The sequence below is a fragment of the Phacochoerus africanus genome, chromosome 15 (assembly GCF_016906955.1).
Source record: "Phacochoerus africanus isolate WHEZ1 chromosome 15, ROS_Pafr_v1, whole genome shotgun sequence".
Lineage (NCBI taxonomy): Eukaryota > Metazoa > Chordata > Mammalia > Artiodactyla > Suidae > Phacochoerus > Phacochoerus africanus.
Genome location: NC_062558.1, coordinates 78,347,424 through 78,368,830, shown reverse-complemented (window position 1 = coordinate 78,368,830; position 21,407 = coordinate 78,347,424). Strand labels below are relative to the sequence as shown.

At 39.4% G+C, this 21,407-nt stretch overlaps 1 protein-coding gene across 14 annotated transcripts in view; it reads right to left on the bottom strand.

Annotated features, from left to right (window-relative positions):
• KAT6B (lysine acetyltransferase 6B) overlaps positions 1–21,407 on the bottom strand; it is a 192,691-nt gene that overhangs the window by 62,095 nt on the left and 109,189 nt on the right. For all 14 annotated transcript variants that reach the window (XM_047761837.1, XM_047761838.1, XM_047761842.1 and 11 more), the window contains one exon: positions 4,913–5,021. In XM_047761837.1, coding sequence (XP_047617793.1) covers positions 4,913–5,021 — 109 coding nt within the window. The remainder of the gene's footprint in view (positions 1–4,912; positions 5,022–21,407) is intronic.

The window sequence follows — 21,407 nt, the reverse complement described above, 5'->3', positions numbered from 1 at the left end:
TCAGGTCTCTTGGGGGTGGACTGACTGATATTGGACCCCCCGTCTCAGGCTCTCTTTACTCCACAAAGGTGATCTTCCCGCTCTCCCAGCTGCATCACAGCAGCCTTTTTATATCCAGTTTCAATGAGCTTCCACTTAGAATGATGCTGTAATTTTTGAACTGTGCACTTATCTTAGATTTGCTAATTTGAAAACACACATGCACACAACTCATCTGTAAGTAAGATTTAACCACCCAGCAATCTGAGCAGCAGACACAAAATTTCATTTGGTATAATATCTAATACTTATGTGAAGCTAATTAAAGATAATTTGGTCTTAATGAGGCAAAGAGAATATAACAGTGTTAATTTCAAAGTAGGCTGATCCATGAAAGTCAAGTAAAAATCACGTCCTAGTCCCAACATTTCCATAGACCTGAAGCCTCTATGATGATTCTCACATTCAAATTAGTGGTTCAAATGATCCTTCATGTTTGTGTAATGTTTTATAGTTACTGATAATCTTCATATCATTAACTTGCTGGATCCTCATACAGCTCTGTGGATGCAGAGTGCAGAGGTCACCCTCCGAATTTTACAAATGTGTAAAGGTGCAGTTACACAGCCAGCAAGCAGAAAAGGACTGTAACATCGTATTTGTGGCCCTTGCACTATGGACCTCACTTCACGTTCTTACCACCTGCAAACTCGAATTATTTTTTCAAAAGAACTCTTAGCAGGAAAAACAGAGTTAAAGAAAATACTGCCCATTTGCGGCACTGAGCCATCTTAAAAACAGAGAAATTTCTAATTGGCTTTACTTTATGATGTAAGCAGAAGGAAACACTTATTACTTAGGTCTATGAAATCTAAGCAGTGTGTAAATGTGACATCATACAAATGGTACTTGAGATAGAGGTGACTAAAACCCAACAGGCACATATGGGAAACACATTTAAGAATGATTCTCCTGGAGTTCTCGTCTTGGCGCAGTGGCTAACAAATCTGACTAGGAACCATGAGGTTGCGGGTTCGGTCCCTGCCCTTGCTCAGTGGGTTAACGATCCGGCGTTGCCGTGAGCTGTGGTGTAGGTTGCAGACGCGGCTTGGATCCCGCGTTGCTGTGGCTCTGGCGTAAGCCGGTGGCTACAGCTCCGATTCGACCCCTAGCCTGGGAACCTCCATATGCCGCGGGAGTGGCCCAAGAAATAGCAAAAAGACAAAAAACAAAAAACAAAACAAAAAGAATGATTCTCCTTACGGGCTGCCATCTATATTTCCTTTTTTGGGGTTTTATACTGTCATGGGTATTTTTTTTCACAGAAACATCTTACATTAGGGATTCCTTTGATCACTACAAACAATTTCAATTCAATCCTACAACCAATGGACTCTTTGGAGTATGAGACAGTGGCCACTTCCATAAGGCTGACCAGGGGTACCAGCCACTCTGTAATTCCCTCTTGAGAAGCTCGACTGAAGCATGACGACAGGGCTCCCATCATTATTGGAAGATACTGTTGGGTCAGGCTAGCTTATTTTATTCTTTTTTCCCTATAATCACCAACCCCTCACAACAGAGCATGATATCTACAAGCACTCCCCCAGCCAAGCTCTCTAAGAAGAACCATATTTTACTTTGATCCTTCTGTTTAAAGACCAGAAAATAACAAAGTCCACTTATGTGATCCCCTAGGTGAAGTAAATGTCTACAGTGCATTTCCTCAAGTTAGGAACAACGTGTTTTTTTTTTGTTTTTGAGGGCCGCATCTGCAGCATATGGAGGTTCCCAGGCTAGGGGTTGAATCAGAGCTGTAGCTGCCAGCATACACCAAAGCCACAGCAACACCACATCCAAGCTGCGTCTGCAACCTACACTGCAGCTCACAGCCATGCTGGATCCTTAACCCACCGAGCAAGGCCAGGGATCGAACCTGCATCCTCACGGATACTAGTCAGATTCGTTTCCGCTGAGCCATGACAGGAACTCCAGGAACAATGTTTTTTGGGATTTTTTGTCTTTTTAACTAAAGTAGCTAAGTCCAGAATGGCACAGTACATTCAAGGGAAGATTAAGTGAACCTTAACACTAGAGCCAGATCACATTGCGGAATCCAGAGAAGCACTCTGAGCCATCCCGTATCCCGAACAAAGGGACATGATGACCCCAGGGCTTGAATTTCTGCCATGACCCATACCTCAACTCCAAAGTCTCTGGCTCCTTCCTTCTACTTGAAGGGAGGGGGGAAAACTGGCTCACAAAATGACTCTAGACATTAGTCTTTTAAACACCATCTTCAACCCCTTCTTCTCTATTTGTTAAAAGCGAAAATAAGAGATTATTTTGGAAACGAGAAAATACAACACTACACTTATGCACCCTGGCAAAGTAAGAAACTTCAAGGAGGGAAATAATTTAAGTGACCTCAAAGTATAAAGGAGACCAAACCTCTCCTTTGGCAGCCCTTCAGTCTGGGAAAGACTATGGGAGATTGGTTACATCAGAAAATCTAAGATCTCCCTGTTTAGAATTACACCTTTATACCCTGTGAAAGAGGCCTTGAAGTTATGATCTAGAAGATAGCAATCTCTTATCAACTCAGTAAGTGTATCACCAGATGTAAGGAAATATATGAAGGGAACTTTTCTTCCCAGATTTAAGTATGTCTTTAATCTGTCTAGGCACCCAGACAAACAGATACTCAAGAAATAAAACAGTTAAGAACGTTTTTAAGGGACCACCTTAAAAATCACAAAGGGTAAACCCAAGCCAAGTAAACACCACTAAACTGATCAGGCAGTCACACAAAACAATAATTCATTCAGAATGAGCCTCATGGGAAAACCCAAAAGATAACCAGAGAGTCAGAACTGATGAGTGAGGCACTACCTCAACAGGATAAAGCAAGGAGACTATAGGATTGAAATTTATAAGGAGACTATAGGATTGAAATTTATTAAACTGAACACACAGATAATGTTTCCATGCCCTTTTGTCACTATCCACGATAACCACAGGCAGGTGAAAGAGTTTTAATGAATCTGTAAAGCCTATCAAAAAGACTGTCAGAAAGCATTTCTCAGACAGAGTCTGCAATATCTTATTTCCAAGGCTCTCCCCTCCTAGTCAGGTCCTGAAAGCTGCAGAATCATTTAGGGTCTATCAAGTTAAGCTTCCTAGGAAGAGGAAGAATCATTACACAACAGTGTCATGCCTCAGTGTGAAACATTTCCTCTATCCAACCATCAAGCAGCTGTCATAAATGATAAGATTTTAAATTACTTGCAGCAATCAAGGACAACAGTATCAAACATGCTCAAAAACCTAACAGCCGACATTTATGGTACATTTATCCGAGTTGCTGTAGACCCTGAGTTAGGCTATTTACTAGTGTTCTTTCTCTCCTTTAACTTCCATACAACCCAAGAGGTAGGTGCTACCACGATCTCTAGTTTTCTAATGAGGAAACTGAGGCTTAGAATGGTTAAGTAACTCATTCAAGATAGTGGAGCGATGGCTGGCTCTCTAGTTCTCTTAACCACTATACCGTATTGACTTCCTAACTGAGAGTATGCTATTGTGCTTTGCAGATTCTTTTTTTTTTTTTTTTAAAGAATTAACTATAACTAGAGAAATACTTGATAATTAATTTTAAAATAACACGGGAGGGGGCGTTCAGTAGGCTGGGAGAGGGAAATTTAAAGATTAACACAGAGATTAATTTTTAAAAACCCAGTAAGTACCACTCGCTTTATTGAGATATACACACACACACACACATATATGTAAGTGTGTGTGTACATATATATGTATAAGAGTACATGTGTATGTACATACATACATACATACATATAACCATATACATTTCACCTAGGCAACCTACCACCTGCTTAACAAGAAGGAAGACTGGATGGTTAAGAAAAATTCTTTTAATGTAAGCACAATTTGACTTTTAATTTCCATTTTAAACCTGGAGGTGTGGTCTTAAAATCCTATGCTGAGAAAAAGGCAGAGGTGACAGTATCCTTGAAAGCATCTTGGGTACTGCAAATTGCCAGTGGCCCAGTGCCCCTACCCAGCACATCCTTGATTTCAATATCACCTTCTACAAAGACCACCCTTTTCCTATCTTATTCTGGGCAATCTGATTTTGATGAATGCCTGATGACTTTTTGATTCTACCATTGCAGTTTCCAGAACACTGTCCATTCCTTTCAGTCGGTCACACAGAGCCGGGCTGTAATACTATATTTCACTAGTAGGTGTCAGGACCTGAAACACTATATATTCCAAGTCAAATATCTCTTAAATGTCCATTACATAGTTGAGACTTCAGGTTATAGAAAACAAGTGATTCTAGTTGTATTCAGCTTGAAAGTTTAGAATTCTCTGGCTTGAATTTACCTGCAATGTGGAATACTCCACACTGAATTATCAATGCTAGTATGATATCAAAGTTTAATTTAAAATATTAATACACACCCAACATTTTTTCTTTTTTCGTCTTTTCAGGGCTGCACCAGTGGCACATGGGGGTTCCCAGACTAGGGGTCCAATTGGAGCTGTTGCTGCCGGCCTATGCCACAGCCACAGCATCGTGGGATCCAAGCTGCATCTGCGACCTACACCATAGCCCACAGCAATGCCGGATCCTTAACCCACTTAGCGAGGCCAGGGATCGAACCTGCAACCTCATAGTCCCTAGTCAGACTCGTTTTCGCTGTGCCACGACAGGAACTCCACATAACATTTTTTTCTGACAGTGCTAATACACTCACACTTATCCCTCCCCTACCTACGCTTACTTTTTAAATTTAAAATTTACACTATTACCAAATAATTGCTTTAAATAACAAGTATTGTTTTGACAGAAATCCATGTAACCATAATAGGGAGTCACTGTACACACATATAAAAAATACTAACTTACCGCTACTGCCACAATCTGCACAAGAAAGGAGTTCTTCTGGTTTCTTTTCACGATTTGATTCTTTTGTCCCCAGACAGAAGCTACATATTGGAATGGGATCGGCACGGGGCTGTGACAAAATTGAAATGAAAAAACACCATTAGTTTTCCATTTCAAAATTAAACATGAAACATTAAAACCAAAAGCTTCTTTTAAAAAAATCAAAAGCTCCTTATACATTTCTTTACCAAAGAAAAACTGCTGAAATAAGGTATTCAGCCTAACATTTTTTGCTAATAAAAAAAAACACTCTCAGATTATTTGATATAAAGTATTGCCTGAATAATGCATTTAAATGTAATATATAAGATTCGGAAGTAATTTTTACTAAACCAATGAAATTTAAAACCTTTATATATTACATAACCTTCCTGAAATGAACATCAAGAATTCATTCGAAATCTCAATCATTCCCATATACTATATGCCTACAGTAAATTGATTCATCTATTCCCTATTACAGTCTGCTAACATCACCTAGTTAGATCAGACTGTTCAACCAAACTTTATCAAATGTTTTAGTACACATTACTAGTATTCATTGATTAAATATCTGACATACAATATTGGTATGTTTTTAGGTGACATGATAACAGTGTTAGAGCTAAGCAAGAAATTTAAAATTCTGTGGGATCACTTGAGATGATCAAAAGACCATTAACAAGGCCCTTCTGGCACCAAGGTCTTCAAAAGTAAACCATACCATGGCACACAAAGGAGATAAACTCTCATTCCCACTTTAAAAAAAGAAACAACAAAACATTTGTCTAACCCCCTAGCTCCCCTTTAACTCTCACTAAGGAAACTGCTTTTAACAATGTATAAATCTGCATACATTTTAGTGTCTCCATTGTTATTTATGACTACCAGCAACACTAGTATTCCCATCCATATGAATAGTTGACTGTGCCTACAGATCTGGTCACATTATTTTGAACAGCCAAACTGTATGAAGACTAAAATTTTACTGCATATTCCAAGATTCACACACACGTTGTCTGCTAGCCATCTGAATGTAACTATAATGTATTTACATTTGAATCTCATGAATCAAAAATTCAGGGCAAGAAAGTGTAGCATGATCACAAATGTTCTTTTTTTTTTTTTAATGTAAATTAAAAACAAGATCTCGCTAGGCCTAACTTTCTAAACATATCTGCAGAGAACAAACCTCATTTGTTCAGCCACTCTATTCCAAATACCTGATACATTGCCTGATACATGTAGGTATAGGAGGCACTCAAAATTTATCTGCTAACTAAATAAAAAATATACTTGAATAGCAGATCCCCATCATGGCTCAGTGGTTAATGAACCCGACTAGCATCCGTGAACACCCGGGTTCAATCCCTGGCCTTGCTCAGTGGGTTAAGGATGGTGTTGCCGTGAGCTGTGATGTAGGTCACAGACACGTCTCGGATCCTGCGTTGCTGTGGCTGTGGTGTAGGCTGGTGGCTACAGCTCTAATTCAACCCCTAGCCTGGGAACCTCCATATGCCACAGGTGTGGCCCTAAACAGACAAAAAAGCTAAAAGAATATATATATATATATATATATATATATATATAATTACATATATAATTTTTGAATATACGAAAGAATAAATGAAAGAAATATACACTAGTTAAAAGTCCCTTATCTCTAAGATAATATTTCAAATAGTTACAATGATTCCAACAAAAGTCTTGGTTTAATGCAACATGGCATCAAAAACCAGAATGCATCTTATGACCAAGCATTTGCAAAACTGTTCAATATAACTGCTAATTTCTTTCTACAATGTAAGCTTTCATTATCTTACCCTTATTTCTGGTTTCATTTGTTCTTTTAATATGCATGGGCTCTACTTTCTGAGGTGACTATGCAAATGTATTTTTGTAGCCCTAGTTAAAAAGCAGAATATATAAAACACTGTAAAAACCCAAAAAGACAAGCTGCAACAAATTGGTCACTGACTTCTGCCACAATTTTTTAAATGCCAGATAATCAGCACTGCATAATTATGGATCCATAGTTATTACTCGTAACTGCTCAATGGCAGTACCTTGGGAACACTTTTGTTACTTTAAATAGCAATTAAAAGAACAATCTGGTTTTCAAGTGACAACATTCCCCTGATAGATTCTAGCTAAAATCCAGTCCTTGTACTAATGGGATTCCTGCTTTCATTTGATATAATAATGCTCCAGCCATTGCTGCCATCCTTGCAGTGATAAATAATTTACAAAATGTCACATATCATTCATGCAATGAAACAAATCCAAATCTGCAATCCCATTTCTCTTTCCCGGATGAATTTGTAGCTGTAAGAAAGACGTGGCCATCCGCCAGCATTCATGCTCATTTTTCGTTTTTAACTAAAGGTAACACAAAGGACAAAGGTTGCGAGTAGTTCATGGCCAGAAAGACTGATGTCCCACACTCTGCTCAATAATAGAAAGCATAGATGGTATCACTTCACGCTACATTCAAGCGAGCCCCACCATGCTGATGTATGCTCACAACCATTTATTTTAGGGATAACTATCTCACAATACTCTATAAAACCACTGCATTATACAGAAATGTCTGCCCTGCTGAATTATTGATAATTCAAAGCACTTTTTTGCTAACCTCAGTACAGCCAAGTCTAATTAACTTTAAAAAATTGTCACTTGTATGAAATGAAACTTTTACAGTAATGCATGTAAATGGGTCACAGAATTATGATTCACTATTCTGAATCAGACTACATATAAACTGTTTCAGAAAATAATCCCTGGTAATAGATTAAAATGGATTGCAGTCAGAAAGAGGTTTGAATAAATGGCAACTCAATTCCACAAAAGTCCACTACAGACAAATCATATTTAAGAGGTCTGAAAATGGAACCAAACACTCCCAATTCTGAATTCCTTTGACGCTTCCCAAAGAAACCTAATGTGTTGATCACATTTTCTTATCAACATGCCTGAATATTTCAATCTAAGCTCAAGAATGGATGCTCATGGATGGGTTTTAACTCTGCAAAGAGTTCACAAAGCATTTCTTCCTCACCTTCCATGTAATGGTCCTGGGGCAGCTGCTAGGCTAGAGGCTACTCATTCACTACTCATTATCTCAACAATCCCATCAGAAATGTATATTATCATGCCCACTGTAAGAGAGAAACTGAGGATTTGAGACGTGCGTTAACTCTTTTCTAAAGCTGCACAGGTTCAAGTATGGAGCTGGGATTCAAACAAGTTGACCTCACTAAAGCCCACTTCTCACCTTTACCACCTCCACTCCTCTTCTGTCCTCTCTCAAGAAAAACAAATGTTTAAAAAATTATCTTTCCACCAGCAGTAATAACTCTTTACTAATATGCTCAGGATCTTTTCCATCCAGTTTCTCCCATGACCAATGGCATATGTTTTTAAAACTATTAAAAAAGCAACCTCTAAATGCTGTAGATTATTTATTAATTACAGTGGGGTTCCACTATAATGGAAAAATCTAGTAGACACTCCTTTAACCAAGAGATCAAACCTATCAGCCATTACGGGACAAAAGGCTTTCCGAGTGTGACAATGAAGGACTCAGCACTGCTGATACAGTGTTCTCACTGGAAACATCTTCCCCGAATCTAATCTTAAGATGACAATCAGGCAAGTCCAAATTTAGGGACATTCTTTCTATAAGACAACTAGCCTGGACTCTTCAAAAAATGTCAATGTCATATGAGATCCAAAAAAAGGGTAGAATCAATTTAGGTGACTAAAGAGGCATGAAAACTATATACAATTTGATCTTTGCCTAGATTCTGAATTTTTAAAGATACCCACAGCTATGAAGAACGTTATTTGGATAATTAGGGAAATATGCACCAAAGAGCAGACAATATATAAACTACATTTTAATTATATAGGGAGTTGTTCTTAGGAGTTACGTGCTGAAATGTTTTGGAGTAAAGCATCACGATGTCTATAACTTGAGTTCAAATGATGTGGGGGTGGGGGAAACCTGTGTGTGTGCGCACGCGCGCAAACAGACCGGGGGGGGGGGGGGGGGGGGGGGAGGGGAGCAAATGTGGCAAATTTTAATGGCTGCTAAATCTGTGTAAAGATACACGAATGTTCCTTACATTACTCATTCAATTTTTCCAATTATTCGTTCAATGTTTACAATTTCCCAAACAAAAAGTTAGTGGTACTCTCAAAGAAAGGTCTAGAATGAATTACTATTATTGTTGGATTACACCTTTATAAGATAAAGTATCTCAATCCAATTACTGATTCACAGGAAATACGGAGAGCAGAGGTACATATAGCAGGGGGATGCAAGTAGCAAAACTCCAAGGACAAGTGACCCAATTTCTTCAACAAATAAATTAAAAGGGAGACAGAGTGAGAGAGAGAGTAAGAGAGAAAAACAGATATGGAAGAAGAACCAAGAGATTAAGAGAGATTTAAAAGGCTTATCAGCCAATTACAATGTATAGTCCTTATCTTGATCATGACTCAAATAAACTGTAAAACAAAAATGACCTATTGAAAGAACTGTGGTTAATTTGCTGGGAAGAGACTGCTGGGAGGGGACACACTGGGTGTCATTCAGGGAGGGGTTAGATTTGCTCTCCAAGCCCCAACAGGAGTCATTTTAGAATCTCTAACTTTCCAACAGAGCTGTCCAGCAACAAAATGGGCTTTTTTTTTCTTCTTTATTTTTTACATTGTGGTAAAATGTATATAATATAAAATCTACCATCTTAACCATTTTTTTTTCTTCTTTCTTGCTTCCTTCCTTTCTTTTTTTTTTTGGCAGCGCCTGCCTCATGCAGAAGTTCCTAGACCAGGGACTGAACCATGCCACGGCACTGACAATGTCAGATACCCAACCCACTGAAGCCACCAGAGAACTCCAACCATTTTTAAGTACACAGTTCAGGAGCATTAAGTATTTTCATGATGTTGCACAACTGCCATAGGTCTCCAGAACTTCATCTTACCAAAGTGACACTCTGTCCCCACTAAATACTAACTCCCCACTCTCCCAGCCCAAGGCAACTGTCCTTCTACTTTCTGTCTCCATGAGTCTGAGTCATCGAGGTAAGGTATCTCATATAAGTGGAATCACAGAGTCTTCAGGCAATGGATTATTCCTGAGGCAGTTGGAGGCCTCCAGAATCAGAAGAGGCAATGGAGGGGGTAGGTGGATCCCATCAGGATAGCAAGGGTGCCACAGAGGACAAAGGAGCCTCTCATGAGCTGGAATCTGGAGCTTTTCAAAGGTTCTTTCCATGAGTTCCCACTGTGGTGCAGTGGGTTAAGAATCCAACTTCAGTGGCTCAGGTTGCTGTGCCAGTATGAGTTGCACCACCAGCCCCTGCACAGTGGGTTGCTGGATCCACAGCTGCAGCTCAGATTCAATCCCTGGCCTTCAAACTTCCACATGCCACGGATGTGGATATAAGAAAGAAAAAGAAGAAAATTTTTTTAAAATGTCCTTTCCAGGAGTTCTCGATATAGGGCAGCGGAAAAGAATCCGACTAGGAACCATGAGGTTGCGTGTTTGATCCCTGGCCTTGCTCAGTGGGTTAAGGATCCGGTGTTGCCGTGAGCTGTGGTGTAGGTCGCAGATGAGGCTCTGATCTGGCGTTGCTGTGGCTGTGGTATAGGCTGGCAGCTGTAGCTCAGATTCGATCCCTAGCCTGAGAACCTCCGTATGCCATGGGTATGGCCCCAAAAAGACAAAAAAAAAAAAAAAAGTCCTTTCCAGATCAAATAGTTTAATGGTTCCATAGCTGGATAATATCTAAGCCTTCACAGCTCCTAGCTAATTTTTTTTATTGCCTCTACTATATTTTAAAAGACATTTTAAGAGTCTTCAGGACCCTTGATATCAAAATAAAACTGTCTTTTCCAAGAAAACATTCTTTTAAACCCAAAACAACACACTTTTGAGAAGTTTCATATTTGCTTATGGTTACTTTTATTTCTGTGCTGAAGGAAACAAAAAAAGATACTTGTTTGTTAGTCTAAGCAACTAGACAGAAAGAGAGAGACAAAGAAAGAAAGAAAAAGAGAGAGAAGGAAAGGAAGGTAGTTCATGCACAGATCAGAGCCAAGGGCATCCAGGCTCACTCTCTTTCTGACAATGACACAAAAAGGAGTTTTGCCCCCTCTGTCTCCATTCACAATGATCATGGACATGGCCCTTGCTTTTAGTAACCACTTATGGATCCTTTTCCTGGAGTCACCTACAACATTTCTTGAATCTACTTATTAAACACATAATTTTAGTAATTCTTAAGTGTTAAAAACAATTCAGCATTTTTTATTCACATATTCCTTCTTGTATCACAGAAAGGCCTAAATTTAAATTCTCTTTTCTGAGCCCCAGGTTCGTTCATCTGGGCACAACAAAAGGGCTCTAAAAGGGCAAAACAGGAGTTCCGGTTGTGGCTCAGTGGGTAATAAACCCAACTAGCATCCATGAGGATGCGGGTTCGATCCCTGGCCTCACTCAGTGGGTTAAGGATCCGGCGTTGCCATGAGCTGTGGTGTAGGTCGCAGACACAGCGCGAACCCCAAGTTGCTATGGCTGTGGCGTAGGCTGGCACTGTAGCTCTGATTGGACCCCTAGCCTGGGAACCTCCATATGCATCAGGTGCAGCCCTGAAAAGACAAGACAAAAAAAAAAAAGGCACACAGCATCCGTGTTGTCTAGCTCTAGGATTGCTAAAGTTCCCATGTGAGTGAGTGAGTGTGTGAAGTACTCTGTAAACGATAAAGATCTATTCAAACATTGTTAACAATTATTGCAAAATTCACTTTGGCTATAAAAACAAACAGGGCAAACAACTTTAAGTCCTTAATAAACATCAGTGCAAATAATTTGTTCTGGAGTCTAGAATTACTTTATAAAGATGGTGGTGAGCCTCCCTCCACTGATAAATATTCATCTTAGAGGGGTTTTGGGGGTTTTATTTTTAATGAATTAATCAGGGAGGACAGAAACAGGGTAGAAAATGCCTCAAGTGAGAGTCAAGAGGCCTGTAACTGATTTAACAAAAGGAAAGCTCAAAGGAAAAGAGAAGAAAAAGATGTCAAAGGAAAAAAAGCACAAATATAAAATCTTAAACAAGTAATACCACTAAAGCAAACAAAAATGAGTATAAATCTTTTACACCCCGGTATCAAACAATTCATCTCTGGAGAATGTTCTCTACACTTTAGTGCAGACAAGTCAATTCAATAACTCCACAAGCTGTATGAAAGGGCTGTTTTAAGAAGACTCTTTGGTATGGAACTCCTTAATTTGTACCCTCTTATCTTTTCACACTGAAACCTGAAGTAAGAAGCACTGCGTTATTCTTTCCCAAAATGCTTTTCTCAAGTGTCTCACTTGTGCTAAACACAAACCCTGTGAAACAGGCCTGTGGCTCATTCTGTCTCCATTTCACAGGTACGTCAAAGGCCTTGCTAGGGTCACATAACTACTAAGAGAGAGGAAACCCAGCCTGCTGACTCTAAGCTCCTCGCTCTTTGGCTTCCCATGGCTGGTCTCTCATTTCCTTTAGAGCTTGATATGGGTATCACCTCATCAGAAAGGCTATGCCTGACCATTCTCTCTAAAACTGAACTCTGCCAGCACCACTCTGGATCATCCATGCCTTGTTTGATTTTTCTACATAGCACTCATCACTATTTAACATATGATATATCATTTGTCTATTTTGTTTCACTTTCTGAACATCAAGAGGGCAGCTCCAGCCTCAAAGTACACTTGTGGAATAAATGAATGAACAAATGGGCAAATGGCTTTCAGACTCAAAACTGGTTCCTCCAGTTCAACAGGTCCCAAAATACTGACTACTGTTCTTTATTTTAGTGTACATTTTTATTTCTCTTTCTTTCTTTTTTTTCCTAGGGCCACATATGGAAGTTCCCATTCCCAGGCTGGGGGGTCAAATCGGAGACTTAGTGGCCAGGCTAAGGGGGATCTGAGCTGAGTCTGCAACGTACACCACAGCTCGTGGCAACGCCAGATCCTTAACCTACTGAGCAAGGCCAAGAATCAAACTGAATCCTCATGGATACTAGGTGGGTTCATTACCACTGAGCCACAATGGGAACTCCCTAATGTACATTTTTAATGACTTCAATATGAAGCAACCATCAATGGCAAGGTGGGTTCCATCATGGTCTCATATGAATGCTTTTTTCCTACTCTGACCATTTATAATGAATGACACTTACGTCTGGACATAATTGTACTTCCCCAGATATAATCTGTCAGGATAGAACCAAAATTTTAAAATCAGCTGGCAGGAAAAGTACCTCATCACTACCAGAAGTATTAACTATTAGGGCTCACTCACTAAGAGCCACCATAGGTTATAGGTAAGATAGATTTTGGACCATGCCTGGTTGCCAGGACCTAATTGTGATTCCCCCACTCCCACTTTCCCTCTCAAGGAATAACACAAGTTTTAAAAAAAGAAGTCAATACACTGCAGTGAAGAGTAACACAATTAAAACAAAAGCATTAATCTGTTCAACTTATTTTTTAAAAAAATTTATAAACTTTGTGTGCTTGCTTATTGGTAATTCATTATTTTCACAAACAACAGAAGTTGAAACTGTTCATGTTGTTTTTAGGGAACATAATAAGATTTTTTTTTGCCACTTCAGCACTCTACTTGACACTTATCTAATAAGGAGTTAGACTTCATTTCTCTCCACTTAACCCACTTGTTCATCTGATATCTGTCTGAACAGATCAAGCCCACTCCTAATTAGGATATAGATCATGCTCACTCAGGATTTTCTTCTACAGCAATCTGCTTAAGATGTGGTCTTGGGAAATATACAAACTCTGAAGGGAGAGTCTTCCTGTGATCATCTAAATCATCTTATTTTTTTAAGAGCATTAGCTTGTCCCTGTCGGCATGTGCTGTAACAGTGGTCAGTGCAGCCATCCCTTTGCAAGAAGGTCTGGTGACCAGCACAACCTCACGGCAGCAGCGAGGCTCCTGCAGACCCTCCGGGCACAACAGCGCTCTGTTCACAACACGCCCACCGCCATTTTCTCTATACTCATGTACCCTTCTGTTTTATTCTAAGGCTACTCGTGCAATTCTGTCGTGAATTTTGACCTAAAGAGATGTCTAAATAATTTCTTCCAGAAGATAATTGGAGATACACTTATTGCAAGACTTTTCATAGGCAACAATTCTACCACAATTTTCCTCTCACTATACGGATTTTGATTGTATCACCTCCCCTGCTCATTATACTTCTCTGTGGGTAATTGGTTCTGTGAGGGAGCACTACATCATCCCCACTGGCTCTGGATTGAGTTTCTGTATTACTCAGGGCAAAAGGATTTATTATTGCTAATGTATGGAGATCTTGAATGTGACTGCTGTATTTTACCTCCCTGTCACAGCCAAGAGGGTTCTCTGTATTTTAAGAGTTGACAACAAGTAAATTAAATCTAATAAAATAAAAATATTTAAAAGCATCCCTACACATACCCATAAACACATCCCCTCTTTTTTTTCCATTTAAAGAATCGCTTGGAAACAAAAATAATATCAATGACCACATACCGGGAAATTCCTACAATCAAAGGCTGATTCAGAAGCATAAAATAATAAAAGCTTAGCCACAGAGGAATAAGAAGAGAAGGGAAGAGTTTCTAAGAACATGAGTCACAATAGTTATCAATTGTGTGGAGCTAATTGAAATGCTCACGCTGTATCCTGTAGTCTAGAACGTGTTCTAATTAGGCAGGTGTGCCATTTATATGAGTGCTGATTAAGGAAAGTGATTCTATTGGAAGGAAACAAATCTAATCCTGCACACTGCATTTAACAAAAGCATCTCATCTGTTCTTTTTGGGGGGGTGGGCTGGGTAATAGATGAGGCCTAAAAATTGGGGCAGGCGGGGTAGGACACAAAACAATTGCCTTCGCCAGAGTCTTTAATTCTGTATCTAGACAGAGACTTGGCTTTTAAGATTTCATCTGAAAATCTCTCCTACACCCCCACCATTAGAAACTGCAGATACTGCATTTATCTTAAGACAGATCAAAGTCTGATTCAACACAGCTGGAAATTCAACACATGGTTATAGGAAGTCAGCTTAGGATTTACAAACTATTCTCTTCAGCAAGTATGTCACAATAGTAGTAATATAATATCAACTCTACCCTAGATTTTGAAAAATGGAATTTTAAAATCAATGCATAGTCAGGTGTCACAAATCTTTAACAATTTTTTTTTCCTAGACTTTTTTAAGAGAACTTTTGCGTTCACAGCAAAATTGAGGAAGGCACAGAAATTTCCCATACGCCCCCTGCCCCCACACATACATGGCCTCCCCCATATCAACATCCCATACATTTGTTAAAATTGATAAGCCTAAATTGACATGTTATTATCAGCATTAGAGTTCTCTTTTGGTATTGTATGTTCTATGGGTTTGGACAAATTTATGATGACATGTATCTACCAATATAGTTTTGTACAGAGTATTTTCACTGACCTGAAATATCCTCTTGCTCTGGCTGGTCATCTCTCCCTCCCTACTCTAAGCCCTGGTAACCACTTCTTTTTTTTTTTTTTTTAAACTGTATCCATAGTTTTGCCTTTTCCAGAATGTCATACAGTTGGACTCATACAGCTGGCGTCCTCAGTTGCCCCAAGGCATCTGTTTTCGTCTAGATGTGGTACATAAAATGGAATCTAGGCATGATGTGAACGTAAATATTCTCATTAACCAATTCCATCAAGAGAAACCTGCATTAACTGCTCAGAGACACAGGCAACTGAATTGATTGTAATCGGAAACAAGGAAGTAGACTTGAAGAGATGAGACATGGGTTGATGGATAGTAACAAGCTAGAAAAGTCACTTGGTAGTTAGTCACTTTCTCAGTAATATAATCATCACCACCTCCACCCCCTGCAACAATGTTCTACATTCTCGAGATTTATCAGGCAGTTGAGGTGTTATGTGTCATGCAACAAGTTACTAATACTCAGCACTCAAGTATGCCAGGTAGAATATAACTGGTACTCCAAGTGCTTGTCCTCACAGAACCAATAAAAGCAGTGCAATTCCATTATCAATTCTCAATTGCCCTCTGAGCACATTAAACCATCTGGTTACTGACTTTCTGTGCCCTTGACTTTTCTGCTTTTGTTTCCTTCACTTTCAGGCAAACTTTGACCCTTTCATTACATTAGTCATGAACAGCAGGAAAGGAGAATTGCTATGATAATTACTACCTGAATGTCAAGAGTTCTGACCTTGTTGTTTGGAATCTGCCCTAAATCTCTTTGTGGTGGAGGTTCTAGATCTACTAATGCTTTAGGCCAGACACCAACCCAGCCCCTACATGAATACTATCAGTGACAGTCTGCTCTCCGGTCCTCTAGCCCCACTTGTAGGCTGTGTGGGAAGGAAGGGCACAGAACATAGTGCCACAGTGACAGGCCTTCTCCCTGGGGCAAGGGTTTTTGGGCTCAATTCCCTAGAACTTTAAGAGTCTACAGAAACCTACTAAAGAGTATACAGTAGGTGGAAGAAAGCTCTTTATTTTTATGCAATTAATTTATTTGCATATTTTAAGTCAAAGTTTAGTACACTGTGAGCTCTTTGAAGGAGATCCTTGTTTGGTTATCTTAATTATCACACAGAATGAAGAATTACATACCCTAACTATTTGATAAATATTTGTTGAATACATAAATGTAACATTATTTCTCATATTTGGTATTTTCTCATCATTTTCTAAATTACATTTTTATTTTAGTATATAAATGGTAAAGAAATAATAGAGCAGCACATGGTATGAGAGAAAATAAACACTTGAAATGTTTGCCCATTTAGAACCTTCACATCACATCTACCCGTTTACATTTTGTGAATTGTAAAAATATACTTAAAGTGCACCATTTTAACCCCCGTCAAGTGTAGAGTTCAGTGTCAGGTGCATTCACAATGTTGTACAACTGAGTTTAGGTATATTTTACATATAATAAAATGTGTACTTCATAGAGTTTGAAAACACACATATACTCACATAACCCACATCACTATCAAGATAGAGAGTACTCGTTAACCCCAGACAGTTCTCTCCTGCCCCTTCCCACACAAATCCTCCCAACGCTCCGTTCCAAGCAACCACTATTCTGATTCCTACCCCCACAGTTTGATTCAGTCTGTCCTAAAACTTCACATAAATGGAGTCAGACATGGAATTCTTTTGCGTAGGGCTTCTTTTACTCACTCTGTTGTCATCATCATTCATACTGTCACATGTATCAGCAATTCATTTCTTTTTATTATTGAGTAATATTTTATTGTAAAATACACAAAAAAAATTGTGTATTCTCCCTACAGTTGATCAGCACTTAAGTGTTTTTCAGTTTAGGGACAAAATGAGTAAAGCTGATATGAACATTCTTGTAAAAGTACTTTTGTGGATAAGTTATAAACATTCTTCTGCACGCATTTTTGTGGATAGGTGTTTTCATTTCTTTTGAGTAAATACCTAAGACTGGAACTACAGGGTCATGAGGTAGGTAGATGTTTAACTTTATTATTAGAAACCTTTAGTTTGATTAAGAAAAAGAAAAATGCTAATTACCAGTATCAGGAAGTAATAAGCAAGGGACAGATATCACTACAAATCTTGAAGACATTAAAATGATGTTAATAAATTAGACAACTTAGAAAAATGGACAACTTCACTGATAGACCAAACCAACAAAAATTAACACAAAAGGAAACAGAAAATCTGAATAACTTTAAAGCTGTTAAAAATGATTCATAACTTAAAACCTCCACACAGGCATACTGCAGGCACACATAGCTCTGCTAGTGAATTCTTTCAAAGATTTAAGAAGACTGCAATAACAATCTTAAATGATCTATTTCAAAAAAGAGGAGAGGGAGAAATATTTCTCAGTTCATTTTATGAGGCCAGCATAATTCTGATATCAACACTGGATAAAAACATTTTAAGAAAGTTAAAAGAGGAGTTCCTATTGTGGTTCAGCAGGTTAAGAACCTGACTAGTATCCATGAAGATGTGGGTTCAATCCCTGGCCTCACTCAGTGGGTTAAGGATCCAGCATTGCCACAGCTACAGGGTAGGTTGCAGATGCTGCTGCTAAAATCTGGTGTTGCTGTGACTGTGGTGTAGGCTGGCAGCTTCAGCTCTGATTCAACCCCTAGCCTGGGAGCTTCCATATGCTGCAGGTGTGGCCCTAAAAAGAAAGTTAAAAGACTACTACCTGGAGTTCCCATCGTGGCGCAGTGGTTAATGAATCCAACTAGGAACCATGAGGTTGCAGGTTCAATCCCTGTCCCCGCTCAGTGGGTTAAGGATCCGGTGTTGCCATGAGCTTTGGTGTAGGTTGCAGATGCGGCTCAGATCTGGCATTGCTGTGGCTGTGGCAAAGGCCGGCAGCTACAGCTCTGATTAGACCCCAAGCCTGGGAACCTCCATATGCCACAGGTGCGGCCCTAAAAAAAGACCAAAAAAAAAAAAAAGACCAAAAAAAAAGAATACTATCCCACATGAACATAAACCCTCAGTTGTTCTCTTCTTAAATTTTGCTTCAAAAAACCCCTCAAATTTACTGAGGTGTAATTTGCAATAATATGTACCCTTTTCACGTTGGGACAGACACATATATCCATATAATTATCACAACCATTAAGAAATAGAACCCTCAAAAAGTCCCCTCCAGCCCTTATATAGTAGTCCTATTTCTCTTGCTAACCCACAGAACTACTGATCTGCTTTCTATCACAACATTATTTTGCCTGTTCTAGAATTTCATATATGGAATCACAGAGTATGTACTCTTTTGTGACTTCTTTATTCTTAGCATGTTTGTAAGAGATTCATCTATAGTGTTGCACAGATGAGTGAGTTTATTCTTTTTCATGCTACATAGTATTTCATTACATCAATATATTTAAATTCATTGATCCAGAGTTTCCATTGTAGCTCAGCGGAAACAAATCTGACTAGCATCCAATGAAGACGCAGATTTGATCCCTGGCCTCACTTGGTGGGTTAAAGATCCGGCATTGTCATGAGCTGTGGTGTATGCTGGCAGCTATAGCTCCAATTTGACCCCTAGCCTGGGAACCTCCATATGCTGCAGGTGTGGCCCTAAAAAGACAAAAGAAAAAAATAAGTAAATAAATTCATTTATTTAAGCACCAGTTTATAGACATTTGTGCTCTTTACAATTCTCAGCTGTATGAATAAAGCCTATAAGAAAGTCTTTTTGTATACATGCTTTCATTTCTCTTTGGTAAATACCAAGCAGTGGAAATGCTGGGTCATATGGTAAATGTATCTTTAGCTTTGTAAGAAACTGTCAGAGTGATTTCTAAAGTGAATGCACCATTTTATACTTCCCACTTAACTTGGTTTGCCAGTCTTTTTAATTTTAACCATTCTGGAGAGGGTGCAGGAGTATCTTACCATGGTTTTAATTTGCATATCCTTGATGGTTTATGATGTTGCCTATGATTTCATGTGCTCAGTGGCCATTCATATATCTTCTTTTGTACAGTTTCTGTTAGACTCTTCTGCTTGTCATCGTGGTCTACTCCATAACACTGCTAAACCCTCTTCCAGTGAAATAAAACCTGTTTCCTCAGCTACTGAAAATGTTAGCGGCAGGCAGCTTTTAGCTGTCATCCCTTCAGGGGCTGCTTCAGCCTGTACAGAGTCACCTCAGCCAAGGACATGCCCCTTTCTGTGGTGGCCCACATCTAAGTGGTAAAGGTCCTCATCTTTGAGTGATTCAGAAATACAAAGGTCTGGTCGTCTTGGCCCAACTCTGGTCCCAACTCTGTCCCAACTCTGAAGGAGCAAGCTAGATCTAGAGCTACACAGAAAGTCAGCCAAGGCTGTTACTGAGCTACAACTCTGCTCAACCCCTTCCTCTGCCCAGTGCTGCTTTGCTGCCCTTCCTCCCACAAGAGTTGATGATACTAAGGACTCTTCTTAATAAATACTCTACCACAGAACTTTATCTCAGTGCTTGCTTCCTAAGAAACACAACCTGTAACACCTATTTTTTTTTTTTTTTAGGTCCACACCTGCAGCACATGGAGGTTCCCAGGCTAGAGGTTGAATCGGAGCTGTAGCCACCGGCCTACACCAGAGCCAGCCACAGCAACACCAGATCGGAGCCAAGTCTGCAACCTACACCACAGCTCACAGCAACACCAGATCCTTAACCCACTGAACAAAGCCAGGGTTCAAAACTGTAACATAGCAGAGACCTGTGCCACAGCAGTGACAATGCCAGATCCCTAATCCACTGCACCACCAGAGAACTCCCTTCCTTATTTTTTTTATGTCTTCACTGATACCCCTCTCCCATTCCTGCTATTGGTAATTCATGTTTTCCCTTTACTTTTTTGACTGGGCTACCTGGAGATTTTTGTGTTTTTATTGATGTTCTCAAAGAATCATCTTTTGATCTCCACCATTTACTTTCAAAGTTCTTTATATGCAGAAAAATGTTGCTTCTTAATGCAGAAACCTGATTTGTTAGTATCACTCTCATTATCATTTTTATTCTAATACAACAGATAGAGCCATGTGCCTATTCAGAGTGAATCCCTTTTCCTTGGATGTAGAGCAGAGGTCCATGTAGTCTACTCTGATACCACATCTACTACTGGGAGGTTAGAGGCAGGGAGGAGATAATAGCTGGTGCTTTAGTAGAAGAGGAATTCTGCCAAGAATTGCTCTCTAGACAGTGGTTCTTAAACAGGTGTGAACAGTGGGATCACCTATGTGGCTTTTAAAAAACATACATACCTAAGTCACACACATGGATTTTGATTAAATAGGTCTGGGGCTGACTCAGGCATCCTGATTTTTTAAAAGCTTCAGGGAGATTCTGATGGTACCCCAGGTTGAGAATCATAGCTCTGAATGATGAGAACATGAATGACTAAGACATCTGACAGTTTACACTCAGAAGAGTCTTGAGAAGAGCAAGGGTAAATACAGAGCAGAAAAGCTGCTGAGAATTAGCTGCCTACATTTAAAAACTGTGGGTCTGAGGGCCCCTGAAACATGAATGAATTTATACACATGAACATGCTTTAAAAACAGAGGGAAAAATACACAAGTGTTGGAAAATATAGCTTAAATTTCTTCATTATAAGGTTTTTTTTAATTTTTTTTAGGGCTGCACCTGTGGCATATGAAAGTTCCCAGGCTAGGGATCAAACTGGAGCTGCAGCTGCTGGCCTATGCCACAGCCACAGCAACTCGGGATCCAAGACGTGTCTGCGACCTACATCACAGCTCATGCCAATGCCAGATGTTTAGCTCCCTGAGCAAGGCCAGGGATCAAACTCGCATTCTCATGGATACTAGTCGGGTCTGTTACCACTGAGCCACAAGGGGAACTCCAGGGCTATTTTGTTAATT